At 36.3% G+C, this 15145-nt stretch overlaps 1 protein-coding gene across 1 annotated transcript in view; it reads right to left on the minus strand.

The window, feature by feature from the left end:
- Window positions 1-15145, minus strand: part of LOC143247285 (uncharacterized) — a 120964-nt gene that overhangs the window by 78570 nt on the left and 27249 nt on the right. The window contains exon 2 of the mRNA XM_076495055.1: window positions 1765-1863. Within this exon, the coding sequence (XP_076351170.1) occupies window positions 1765-1863 (99 nt within the window). The remainder of the gene's footprint in view (window positions 1-1764; window positions 1864-15145) is intronic.

The following is a 15145-nucleotide window of genomic DNA, read 5'->3' on the forward strand; positions in this document are numbered from 1 at the left end:
CCTGTCAATTTACATCATCATTCGAAATGTTAGGCTGAATATCTTGTGTCAGATGTTTGAATGCATTTGCAATCCCAAATAAATAAAGTAAAAAAAAAAATACTAGTAACTGTTCACCATTTTCAATATCTCATTCTGAAAAGACTTTGTAATATTTCCAGGAATGTACCAACCAATAGAATACATAATCATGCACAGATGATTTATTGACATTCTTCAAACTGGTAGGTATCTTAGACATGGCGACGTATGTTGTTCTTCAACGTACATTTTCTCATTTGACCACAGCCTGAAATGTTCAAACTCTTCATTCGAAATGCCTCTTTTAAAATCCAAATACCAGAAGACAAAGGAGGGGGACAGTTCCACTTTGTAACTGGTAAAAAATCAGTTAGTGCACCAGCAAGTAGATCGATTGTGATAGAAGGAAATTTGTCATCGACAAAGATGTTTTTATTTTGATCCCCCTATAATCTGAAATGCTTACTTTAACACAAGAACACCAGTATAAACTCCAGGTTGTTTGACGGTGGGACAGCGGTAAATCTTCTGAATTATACGCTAAAATTAGGGGTTCGATTCCCTCGATGAACATAAAAGATAGCTCGATGTAGCTTTGTTATAATAAAAAAATACACATGCGTGTGTTATTATAAATATCGTTATTGGACTATGTTTGTTTGTTTTTAATTTCGCACAAAGCTACTCGAGGGCTATCTGCGCTAGCCGTCCCTAATATAGCAGTGTAAGACTGGAGGGAAGGTACCTAGTCATCACCATCCACCGCCAACTCTTGGGCTACTCTTTTACCAATTAATAGTGGGATTGACCGTCATCTTATAACGCCGATAGGGCGAGCATGTTTGGTGGAACGGGGATTCGAACCCGCGACTATAAGATTACGAGTCGAGTGTCTTAACCAGCTGGTCATGCCGGGCTACAGGGCTATGTTGTTGTTGTTTATTATTAAGGACAAAGCTACACAAAGGGCTGTTTACGCTCCAACCAACACGGATCTTGAAATCTGGTTTCTAGCGGTACAGGACCACAGACATACCGCTGTGCTAGTGTGGGTGGGGGTCAGTACTGTGTCAATAAAATAGAAAATTAAAAAAAATAGCTTGTAATTATGAACTGATTATGAAGTGAATAGTTTATTAATTACAGCAATTTTAAAATGAAAGTGGAACATAAATGTACCAGCGATAATAAACAATCTGACTAGTAAAAGTCAAATGCACGCATTAATTGTTTCAGTGTAGCGATATCTACTCGTACTAATAACTAATGTAACGTTCCAAAGATGCTATTTGTTGTAATTCTATTTTCTATTCATTGAATTAAATAAAAATGTGTACTTCTGTTTATTTGTAATTGTGTCACTTCATTACTTTATTTACAAAATCTTAAAAGAAATGGTGTGGGGGGGACAAATTCCACGAGGTCTTGATAAGCCTCATGTGTTGTAGTTATCTATTTATATTAAAGTTGCAAAAAATGACTATCATCTAATTCTTTTCCTTGACTTATATATTGAATTGAGATACATTTTTACTTCAAGTGTGTTTCTCGTCATCACGAATGAGACACGAATGATTATATGAGTGCTTATCATTAGTAAAGCCAAGATTCTAACTCTGCAAAAACAGGACATAATACAATTTATGAAGAGAGAGGAGTTAAAATTATAAAAATGCAAAACTATGCTTGGCAGTCTTCAAGTTAAAAAAAAAAAAGGAGAGATAAAAGAATTATGTTATTCACCCAATTGCACCATACCCTCGTAGCGGCGTGGAGTAATTGTATAAAGGTCCTTTTCTTTCAGTGACTGGTTGACTACAACTCGTGTCTTCTTTCTTGTAACTATAGTGAAAAATAATGAAAATATTTGACATTGTGTTTAAGAATAGAACAGTTTATAGACATGGAAAAAAAATATCCACTCTTTTAAATCGAAATTATAAAACAACTATTCCCCTTGAGGCCTTTATTAATTCACAGCTATTTGGGCTCGATCCTCCCCATGGACCCAACACAGATAACACATTGTAAAACTGACCAACTTACAGTTTAAGAATGCTTCCCGCATTTACAACTCAGTACCTCACCGTTAAGCTTGAGGGATTATAACGCTAAAATATTGGTTTCGATCCCTACCATGTGCGCAAAACATATAACACATCGTACAGCTTTGCATTTAACAACTTTCTGCATCGGCACTATATCCCACTGATGCATTTGTGTTGTGACTACACTTTCCAAACCGAAATATCTGGTGGTGGAAACATTATAAAGGTTTTAATTTATATGATAAACAAAAGTTGACAGATAAATATATATGATAATTAGGAAGAATAAAAGAGATTCAAAGGTAATTATCTACATATTTCGTTAACAACTAACTTTACTAAATCATTTTCATAACAAAAATTGGTAAAAAACAGACACTTAAACTATTTGGTTTGAATACTGCAACAACTAGAAACATATTATTATTATTTTAACTTCGACATAACCACTACAGGTCGTTTCAAAGTTCCAGTTATATGTATGAACTGAAAATTTCAAATTCGATCTCAGCAGTCATTAAAACGAAAATTCTAGACGAAATTAACCACTCTTGGCTGACAACAGGAACAGAAGGCTACTCCAAATTATTTGGGTTTAAATTAATAAAATAATTATAAGGCATTAAAGTAGAAATACATTTATTTAATTCAGGATGAAAAACTCTAATATTAATGTCCTAAAAGTATGTTGCATGTACATTTTTCTTTTGAGATAAATGTTTGTTTTGTAATTTCGGGCAAAGTTACACGAGGACTATCTGCGCTAGCCGTCCCTAGTCATCACCACCCACCGCCAACTCTAGGGCTACTCTTTTACCAACGAATAGTGGGATTTACCGTCACATTATAACGCTCCCAGGGCTGAAAGGGCGATCATGTTTGATACGACGGGGATTTGAACCCGCCACCCTTGAATAACGAGTCGAGCGCCTTAACCACCTGATCGTGCTGGGGCTTAGATAAGTGAATGTAGTCCTTTAAAGTTATTATCAATATTTTGGAATTTCAAGTTTCTGTAAGTCAGTTTTATCAATCTAGCCAATATTATAAATTTCAAAGACAACTACAAAAGTTTGAAATGAAACAAAATAAATGTTTACATAAATTCTTAATTCGTTAGTCTACAGAGGTCTTCAAATCATTGAGGTTAACAAGTCACCAGTTTAGAAATGTAATGTAGTCACGGTGTTATAAACACACAAAATCTTCAATTATTGTACAATTTAGGTAACAGTTTAATCAAATGTATTAATTTAAAGATTTAAATGTTTTCTAAAGACTGTTGGTATGGGTATTAAACCTTTAATTAAATAAAGTACAGAACAACGTTCCGACTTTCTTAGGTCATCATCTGGTTAACAAAGAGTGTGTGAATAACTGAAAGATTTCTAAAAGTAATCCTGACAAAAAAAAATGAATCGGACTCCTGGGTATAGCAAAGAACATCTTGATTGACTTAACTAAACTTGATCAATTTGATCAAGTTCCCATTACCATTAGATTAACTAAAGATATTTACTGAAATTGAAAAATGTAATTTACTACCTCAGCCACAGGAAGTGATCCACTAATTTGTTATAGGCTTCCTAAAGTAATAAAAATGGATGTAGTCTCAGATTATAATTTTCTAAGGTTATAAAGATTGTTTGTTTTAAATTTCGCGCAAAGCTACACGAGGGCTATCCGCGTTAGCCATCCCTAATTTAGCAGTGTAAGACAAGAGGGAAGGCAGCTAGTCATCACCACCCACCACCAACTCTTGGGCTACTTTTTTGCCAACTAATAGTGGGATTGACCGTTACTTTATAACGCTCCTACAGCTGAAAGGGCGAGCATGTTTGGTGTGACTGGGATTCAGATTATGAGTTTCTAAGGTTATAATCATGCATTAGCAGTTGATTTGCAGTCTGAGAAAATGTATCAATAATGAATACATATTGTTAGACAATTTTAAAATATCTAACAAATAACGGTTTTTATAATAAATTAATTTCCTGCCCAAGTTTTAATTTTTAAATTAAAGAAACATGTTTTGACTGATGATTTAGCTATGGGATTTAGAGAGGATCTTTCTTGGGGCAAAGTATTTTTTTTGTTTCCAAGAACTAAAATATATGAAGAAATATATATATTTTTAAAAGGGTCACCTGTGCTGTTCTCGCTATGTGTATCGAAACTCTGTTTTTAGGTATATAAGCCTTGAAATAACGCTCAGCCTTTTAAATGATTGTATTACTCACGATGAAAAAATGACACTTTTACCATATTTTATAATCTTAACTATGTTAAGAAAATTCTAGGTGGGTGAGTTATAAAAATAACAGTATTGAACCCACTTTTATAGATACAGCAATTCATAATTTTGAAGGTGACTTTAAATGTGAAATTTACAGTAACAAGTCATTTAGTAGCTTTTACTTTAATTCATCGTGCGTGCAAAATAATCGAATCCATAGCACAAAAAACATGCTCGTCCATTCAGTCGTATTGGCGTTATAATGTATCAGTTAATTCCTCTATTCGATGGTGAAAAGAGTAGTCCTAGAGATTATGGTGGGTGGTATTCACAAACTGTCTTTTGTCTAGTCCAGGGGTCACCAAACATTTTTGGACAAGGGCCAAGAGGTAGATCTCTTTAGGCTTTGCAGGCCAAAGGGGTCATGGTAAAATTCAGTAGGGATCCATACATGATCAGAATACATCACTCATAAGAGCGCATATTGAAAATATTTATGATGCACAATCGTTTTCTTTATCATTAGTGAGAAGCATGAAACTGTTGCTTTGCTGACAAACTTACACTTAATTGAGGTTCAAAGTTAGTGCTCACTATCATCGAAAGTGATTGCAAATGCTCATCAGATATGGTTGATCTATAACTAGATTTTACGTACCTCATCTTTGAAAATGTCTTTTCACAGAAATAGGTAGTGTCAAAAACTGAACTGAATCCACGATCAAAGTTTTTAAATGAATATATTAATCACTTGGAAGGCATTTATAGAACTCTATCAGTTTCCCTTCTGTGTATTTGTCCTTCAACATGTCGTTAGATTGCAGATCAGTCACTTTGATTTGAACTTCAAGTGGCAGTTCATCAATAACACAATCAAATGAGTTTTGGAAGATCTTTATTTCTGTTGCACTTCCATCAAGATAAGAATAATCGCTTCTTGAACCGTAGTCTCAGGTCAGAAAGAATATCTTGTGCAAACCTGCGTGGGAATGGGGATCCCGCTTCTTGTTTGAACTTTTCACAACATGGAAAGTGTGTGAAGCAATTCTTCATCAATTGGGATTAAAAAAAGAATTATTTTTTACCGAAATACATTCACCTCGGTGTGCATATCGTAAATAAGTGCAGTTTCGCAATGTAATATAAGATTGGATTCATTCAGGCACATGGTCAAGTCTACAGAAAAAGCTAATTTCCAAAGCTATTTTGTGGAAAGCTATTTCCCTGTTTGTGAGTAACGGTTGAGGGCTGTTTTTCATTTAAAAAATTTCAATATGAGTTGTAAGCTCAAAAAATCGCGACATAACCTTCCCATAGCTAAGCCATCGAACTGAAGTGTGGTAGGACAAGTCGGGATATGTTGCTTCTATTTTCGCCAAAAGTCACGGAATTGACGATGATTGAGTCCATGAGAGAGAAACTGTTGAAACTACTTGTTCCATGACACATAACAGATCCAGATATTTTACATACAGTGCCTGCTGATGAATAATGCAGTGAAGAACCATAGGCTTGGAACAACCCGCATTTTCAACATCTTTGTAAATTTGGCCAACTAAATCTTTTCCTGCACCACACATATTTTTACCATCATCTGTTGTAACTCACTTCAGCCGTTTCCATTCCAGGTTTACTGAGTTAGTGATTTTTCAACCTTTTTGAAAGTGTCCCCACCTGTGGTTGTTCCATACATTCTGTCCACAGAAGCTAATCATTCAATCACTTATTCAATTTATATTGACTCCGCGAGTAAACAACAGTAACCGTGAAGCATCAGACACATCTGTTGGCCCGTCAAGCGCGATGGAAAAAACACTCGAACTCTTTGGTCTTGTCTTTCAGCTGAGACACAGTATTGCTTCCAATGTCCTCGACTCTACGAGCAACTGTATTCGCCGAAAGGCCTATAGTCTTAAATAAGTCTACATTTTCTGGGCAAATTTCTTTAACTGCTTCTATCATACATAATCTAATTAGCTCACTATTACTAAATTGTTTTCCTCGCTTGGCTAACAGATGTGCCACTCGAAATTTGCTCTTGTTGTAGCTTTCTTTCTCTTAAATACAACTGTTGTGACGATAAATTATGTTTCAAGGTTTCGAATTTGTCTGACCGTAGTTTTCCCATGAACTGAGAATAGTTTGATGAGTGCTTGGTTTGGTAATATTTACAACTGTTGTATTCTTTTAGCACTGCGATATTCTCTAAGCATAACGCTTTGTTACGTGATTCAATAACGAAGTAGTTCACACTCCAGTGTTCTTTGAAAACACGACATTCAGAGCCAACTTTCTCTCCTTTCCTTGTCCTGACATAATAACTAGGAATAGCTATGAACCTGAACATAAAGTAAACAGCAGCATTCACTGACACACACTGAAGAACATGAGGCATGCATCGAAGAAACACGCTGCTTCAGGGTACTGAGATCGATAAGTGAGAGGACACAATAATAAGTTTGTTTGGTTTGTTTTGAATTTCGCGCAAAGCTACTCGAGGGCTATCTTTGCTAGCCGTCACTAATTTAGCAGTGTAAGACTAGAGGGAAGGCAGCTACTCATAACCACCCACCGCCATCTCTTGGGCTAACCGAAATCCTTGTAGTCAAAACAGCGAACCTCAGAATACTGCAGTTAATGACAATTTTGAAACGTGCCAAATGTTAAACATTTCAATATAGATGAAGAATTATGTGACACTAGTAAATATGTGTTCATCCACAACTACAAAAAGAATACTGTGATATTTTGTGAAAGAAATAAAATTAAATTCGTAATTTAATAATTAAATATACAGTAAAATCTTCCCTTCGTACCACTCAACATTGATTATTTCAAAATTAAATAAGAGTTTCACCAATCACATACAAAATAGATCGTAAATTGATTTCATAACTATCTTTAACTTTCAGCTCAAGTTATTTTATAGTCGCGCGCAAGTTCGTACTAATAAACTTCCTTCCATCTTGTCAATAAGATATCTTGAGTAGAAATTCAATAAATACGTCAATATATATTTTATACAACCTTAAACAAAAACAATAAAAATATCTTACGAGAAACACCGGAAGTTTAGAACTTCTGTTTTATGTCATAAATATACTAATAAAATTAAAATCCCATCTTGTCTTCTCTACCGTACACCCCCCAAAGAAAAAAGTGTGAGGAGACTAATGCAGTTGGAATCGATATATCCAGCTAGTGTAAAGCCAGCAGAACACAAAGTTTCCTATAGAACTGTATAGACTCTACAGAGTGAATGATCCCTGATTAATAAATAACAAGTTAAAGTACATCGATCCAGAATCGATTTATATTTATTTATTTATTTATTTCTCTGCAACCAGTATCAATGCATATTTGAAAACTTCAATTTAGTATATGAAGCCGAAATAAGCACTTTATTGACAAGTTAAGTACGTTCAGGACACTAAATGCAGTCCAACTCAGTAACGAGAGCATTTAATTTATAAACCTAGACCAACTTCAGTAATTCTATTATAAAGTTAGATTTCTCTTAAGATCTTTTATATATATATATATATATATACTAGAATAAACCTGAGTTTTAGCCACTGGATGGTTATACTCGCAGTAGCCATTAATCATTGGATGGTTATATTTGTAGTAGCCATTAATCACTGAATGGTTTACTCTAGTAGCCATTAATCACTGAATGGTTCACTCTAGTAGCCATTAACCACTGAATGGTTAACTCTAGTAGCCTTTAACCACTGGATGTTTATACTCGTAGTAGCCATTAACCACTGGATGGTTAACTCTAGTAGCCTTTAACCACTGGATGGTTATACTCGTAGTAGCCATTAACTACTTAATGGTGTTTTACTGTAGGGTTTGCTTGTTTTGAATTAAAATCAAAGCTACACAATGAAATATTTGTGCTTTGTCCACCACAGATATCGAAACCCGGTTTCTAGCAGTGTGAGTCCGCAGACATGCCGCTGTGCAACTGAGAGGGGGACTACTAAAGAATGGAAGCACGGCTTGATAGTTTGTTTGTTTTTTGAATTTCGCACAAAGCTACTCGAGGGCTATCTGTGCTTTTGTTTGTTTGTTTGTTTTTGAATTTCGCACAAAGCTACTCGAGGACTATCTGTGCTAGCCGTCCCTAATTTAGCAGTGTAAGACTAGAGGGAAGGCAGCTAGTCATTACCACCCACCGCCAACTCTTGGGCTACTCGTTTACCAACGAATAGTGGGATTGACCGTCACATTATAACGCCCCCACGGCTGAAAGGGCGAGCATGTTTGGTTTGACGGGGATTCGAACCCGTGACCCTTAGATTGCGAGTCGAACGCTTGAACCCACCTGGCTATGCCGGGCCTCGGCTTGATAGTCGCAGTATCGAAACGTCTTGTCGAATATGCTCATCCTTTTAGTTGTAGCAGCGTTATGGTGTTAATACCACCGTTCGTAGATAAATAGTATCTCTCAACTAGCCTTGGGTGAAAATTCCACGATATGTGTTAATGAGAACATATAACACAGATTACCTTGACTACTTCAGTGTATTATTGGCGTGTGCCTTGCTTTATTCACTTTCCTTTATTTTGTGAGATCACAATTTGAATCTAAAAATAATAAAGCCAGAAGATTACACCATGTGTGCATAGATCTTGTAAGTTTAATTATTATCACGGACATGAATACACATCAACACCCATACGGTAAACTGAACAAGTCATTACACTCTGAGGTCCGGCATGGCCAGGTAGTTTAGGCGTTCAACTCATAATCCTAGGACCGTAGATTCGAATCGCCATCGCACTAAACATGCTCGCCCTTTCAGCCGTGTGAGCGTTCTAATGAGACGGTAAATCCCATTATTCGTTGGTAAAATATTAGCTCAAGAGTTGGCGGTGGGTGGTGATGACTAGCTGCCTTCCCTCTAGTCTTACACTGCTAAATTAGGGACGGCTAGTGCAGATAGCCCTTGTATAGCTTTGAGCGAAATTACAAAATAAACAAACAAACATTACACTCTGAACCCTACTTCGCTAATAATGTTCTTTCTAATAAAACTTTATTAAGCAGGGCAAGACCTGGAAAAAGCATTAAAGTCCATCAGGTGTACAACCAGGAAAAACTATATCAAACATTAAGTTGCCAGAGCTTCACCTCAACTTCTTTCATAAGTAATCAATGTCAGCACTTTTAGCAAGCCTGAATTATTCAGTGAGGGTGTGGTTAAATGCCACGACGAGAGGATAAATCATTAAAGTTTCGTGTTTCTTTACGGAGTACATAATAAGCCCAATTATAAAATGCTACTTTTTTTTTTTACTTACATTATTTGGGCGTCTGTTAATTGTTTAGTATGGAAGCATATTAATCTTTTTTTTTTCTTCAAAATTCTCATGCATAGAAATGCATATATAGTTTTAACAATAGAACATTTGTCAGAGAAGTGGCTTAGTTCTTTTCACACTAGTTATCTATTGTTCTGAATCATTCGTCTATGCTGTCACGTGCACTTTCTCGTGGGAAAGGTTGTTGTAAAGTACAATATACTAAGTAAAAGTGAATAGTGATCTTTTCCACTGGTGAGACAGTTGATACCTTAAGACCAGAACCTCATTTATTTCTTGTTGGAGTGACCAATAATGATGTAGCTAGAATATATAGAACCCTATGTTTTCTCAGTTTGGAACAGATTTTTCGTTATACACTCATCACTTTGAAGTCAGTAAAACTTCGCAATATTTTCGTTGTTGTTGTTGAACCTTTTTTTATCTTCCTGTTCCAACCCAATTACTGAAACAATACAATTGTTGTTAATTTCCAGACCTTATAGAAAGCTGTGTACATTTCAATATACGGGTACTTTTCTTGGAATAACTAGACGAAGATGTTTATTATTATTAAGCACAATGCTACGCAAAGGGCTATCTGTGCTCTACCCACCATGGGTATCAATACTAGGTTTCTATCAATGTATCTCAGAACGGCTGGTATGGGTATTAACACTTTTATTGATAAGGAGAAAACAACGTTTCGACCTTCCTAGGTCATCTTCAGGTTTCTAGCAGTATAATTCCACAGACATACCACTGTGCTACTTGAGGGTGGTAACCATATGGAACAATTTAATGTGTGTGTGTGTGTGTTTTTATAGCAAAGCCACATCTGGCTATCTGCTGTGTCTACTGAGAGGAATCGAACCCCTGATTTTAGCATTGTAAATCCATATACCTATCGCTGTCCCAATGGGGAGGAAACAGTTTAACCAAATACGGAAGAACAGCAAGTTAAAAGGTGATACGTATTTACATTCGAAAATTGTGTTTTTGTTATAACGAAAAGCTGTACAAAATGCTATCTATACTCTGTCTACCTCAGGTAATCAAACCCCAGCTTTTATCATTGTAAATCAGCAAACTGATTGCTGAGCCACCGGTGAACACAAAACATGTTTTTAGAGAAAGAAAATACTCTTCAGATTTTATGCCCTTTATTCGAACATATAATAAAATAGAAAAACAAAACAGAATGGCCCGGCATGGCCGAGCGCGTAAGGCGTGCGACTCGTAATCCAAGGGTCGCGGGTTCGCGCCCGCGTCGCGCTAAACATGCTCGCCCTCCCAGCCGTGGGGGTGTATAATGTGACGGTCAATCCCACTATTCGTTAGTGAAAGAGTAGCCCAAGAGTTGGCGGTGGGTGGTGATGACTAGCTGCCTTCCCTCTAGTCTTACACTGCTAAATTAGGGACGGCTAGCACAGATAGCCCTCGAGTAGCTTTGTGCGAAATTCCAAAACAAACAAACAACCAAAACAGAAAGGCACTTAGAGTTTTTCACCTTCTCGGTGATCATCCTAAAATGTGCATCAAACAATTCCCCGTCCTCAAAAAAAAATGACACAATCAGTTTTCTATATAAATTTATTCTCAAGTTTCGACCGATTTTCAAAATTAAAATTTTCTTCTATTATAACGAATACTTGAGTGAGGAAGTACATTATACTAATATAATAATAGGTAGGCAAACAACGATTTATATGCAAAAGAAAAGTTGTATTCATAGTGGAATAGACCAACATTCTGTAGAAATATATAGTTTGTTCCACCATCATTCAAACTTTTCCTTGTTTTCATAAATTGTTGTTTGCCCTTCTATTATCGTTGGTCCTTGAGAGCCCTCAACCTTTCTACCACAATTGATCAAAATCACGTGAAACCATTCCGAGTCGTGTTTTTCACCTACAAACACATGGCGAAGAAATAGAAAAGGAGAAAATTATTAACCTCCAAATTATTTATTTTCCACCCCCTCGTGGTACAGTCTGCGGAGTTACAACGCCAGAAACCGGGTTTCGACACACGTTGTTGGCATTGCACAGACATCCCATTGAATAGCTTTGTGCTTAACTCCAAACAAGCAAGAAAATTAAAAACTTAATTGAACACTGAAAATTGAATTCACAAACTTGCTTCACAGAAACAGGTAGTCATTAGCTCAAAATTCACAAACTTCCTTTACAGAAACAGACAGTCATTAGCCCAAAATTCACAAATTTTTTCAGGTAGTCATTAGCCAAAAATTCACAAACTTCCTTTACAGAAACAGACAGTCATTAGCCCAAAATTCACAAACTTCCGTCACAGAAACAGATAGTCATTAGTCCAAACTTCACAATTTTTTGCAGAAAAAAATAGTCATTAGCCGAAAATTCACAATTTTTTCACAGAAACAGGTAGTTATTAGCCCAAAATTCACAAATTCCTTCACAGAAACAGATAGTCATTAGTCCAAAATTCATAAATTCCTTCACAGAAGCAGATAATCATTAGCTCAAAATTCACAAACTTTTTTACACAAACAGATAGTAATTAGCCCAGAATTCACAAACTTTTCCTGCAGAAACAGATAGTCATTATCCCAAAATTCAGAAATTTTTTTACAGAAACAGGTAGTCATTAGCCGAAAATTTTCAAACATCCTTCACAGAAAGAGGTAGTCATTAGCCAAAACTTCACAAACTTCCTTCGTAGAAACATGTAGTCATTATCCCATAATTTACAATATATCTTTTTTGACATTTATTAAGTTAAAAATAAAGAAGATAAAATTTGATCTATTATTTGAACTTTAGTGTAAGGTTGCTATGGAGACAAAAAGATTGTTTTTGTTTGTTTGTTTGGAATTAAACACAAGACTACACAAGAGGCTATCTGTGCTTTGCCTACCACGGGTATCGAAACCTGCTTTCTAGCAGTGTGAGACCGTTGTGCCACTGGGGGACAAATCAGAAAAAAATCCAAACATATCTATAATCTAATAACTTTCGAATTTAAATTTTCAGTATTTAAAGTTAGTTCCAGAACTTAAATCAAATTACTTCACAGCCTCATTCATTAACTCCCCGCGGAACACCCAAGGGCGTCGCAAGGAAATGGCGCGCAGGACATGTATCTCGATTTTATTTGACAGTGCCCCGAATCCTCAGTTTGTATCTTGAAAAAAATCAAACTAAAAACCATGATTTGTATCATTCTGAAACTCCAAAGATTCACGCACCTATAGGCCCGAGGCCCGAATCTGTTAAACATCTAACAACACCACTGGGTATAGCGAAGTAGCCCTCTAAGGGAGAAAAAACAACAACAGCATTTCTGTAGGTAACTACCTTGAATACTGTACAAAATCTGCCTCTCCAGTTTTCGTGAAAATGAAAAATATTACCACAGCACTATCTGTTGTCAGTTCTCCCAGGGCGTTATAAACAAGTAGCAGCAAACTCTTGAACTAGAAACCGTGTTTCGATACCCGTGGTGGGCAGAGCACAGATAGTCCATTGTGTGGCTATATACCTAACTTAACCAAACTCTTAAAATTTAGAAACGTCTTGTTACGCGTGGTCTCGATATTTTAATACTACATTTCCTTGAGGTATATTTATAAATATTTTCTATGTAACAAGTAGCAGCAAACTCTTGAACTAGAAACCGTGTTTCGATACCCGTGGTGGGCAGAGCACAGATAGTCCATTGTGTGGCTATATACCTAACTTAACCAAACTCTTAAAATTTAGAAACGCCTTGTTACGCGTGGTCTCGATATTTTAATACTACATTTCCTTGTATATAAATATTTTCTATGTAACAAGTAGCAGCAAATTGTTAAAATTTAGAAATGATTTACTCCACACGGATATCTTAAAATTTCATCTATTTTTACGAATGCTTTGTATCTAGTTTTAAACAATTTATACTTCAATGTTGTAAATTATATAAAAAATACAACACACATTAAAACAGCATCAAGACAACAGACCCTGATTTATTATCATTATTAATTTAATCATAAAAGTGAAGTAAAATTCGGTTCAGCAGTTTCCAGTGGATGAATCTGTCAGATCAGAGACCTTTAAGTTTTATACCCCTGGTGAGTCAGTAATAAGTTTACGTTCAAATCCGGGCTTTAATTTATCGCGGCGGACAGTTAACAGATGTCTCTGCGCTTAACCAACTCAAATCACAGTTTTATGGTGAGGAATATCCATCCCTAATATTAGAATGCTGGTTGTAGGAGATGCAACCACTCTCACACACACACACACATTAACACACACAAAACAGGAATCTATCCACAGCTGAAAGTGCGAAGCATTTTTTATAGCACTACGTCTCGAACCCAAGCCCATCGAATCTTTAGTGCAGTACGCTAATTACTGGGCCAAACTTACAGCTAATATTCCGTATAAGATTAATTCAAGGGCTTACAGGCAACAGCCTCGGAACCACAAAGACTTCATATTCCACTGACATTGAAAATTTCGACAAATATATAGAATTACATCAACGGGCTCCTAAAACTTCATTAAACTGAAAGGCCAGTAAATGTTTCTTTAATATTTTCATGATCGTCTCACTTTTAAAGAAATAATCATTATAAATTTAGGGAACTAAATGAATGAAAGTAAATAATATATGTGGAAAATTATACAGACAGGTGGAGAACAATCGTATGAAAAGGAACGAAACGGTGTCCTGTAACAGTTCTACAAATTGTTTTCTTTGTTTGTTTGTTTTGAATTTCGCGCAAAACTACACGGGGGATCTTTGTGCTAACCGTACCTAATTTTGCAGTGTAAGACTAGAGGAAATGGCAGCTAGTAATCACCACCTACCGCCAACTCTTGGGCTACTATTTTACCAACGAATAGTGGAATTGATCGTGAAATTATAACGCTCCCACGGCAGAAAGGGCGAGCATGTTTGGTGTGACGGGTACTTGAACCTGCGACCCTCGGATTACGAGTTGAATGCCTTAACCACTTGGCCAATGCCGAGCTTCAGTTCTACAAAGATAATCCAAATTTGCAGCACATAACTTCAAAATATGCAGAATGCTACCTTTGAAATAGAGCGTAGTCATGGTGAAAGCACAAGATATAACACACGATCATATTTATGAATTTCCAGTTATCAGCGTTACGTAGCTAATGTCAAGTAAAGCAGTAAGTTTCGAAAAATCCATTTTTATCTGTATGTGCCATACAACTTCGAGTTGATTACACCAATGAGCCCAGTTCAGAAATTTAAATACGTTGTAGGCTGTTTGAGGTTCCGTGCATGATTCTCGTTGATTCGGAGTGAAAATGCTTCATCAACAGTCTCCTAATGATACAGGAAGAAGGCACGCGCCCTTCTCTGTACAATAGCTTAGACTGTATTACTCACTTAATAAGAGCACAATGACCGTCACTTCCGTAGACGCGAAAACGTGCGTTACCTGCAATCACAGTTCATGTTATATCACATTAACGAGCCTGGTATTGCCAGTTGATTAGGGCACTCGACTCGTAATCCGAGGGTC

The sequence above is a fragment of the Tachypleus tridentatus genome, chromosome 3, assembly GCF_004210375.1.
Source record: "Tachypleus tridentatus isolate NWPU-2018 chromosome 3, ASM421037v1, whole genome shotgun sequence".
NCBI lineage: Eukaryota > Metazoa > Arthropoda > Merostomata > Xiphosura > Limulidae > Tachypleus > Tachypleus tridentatus.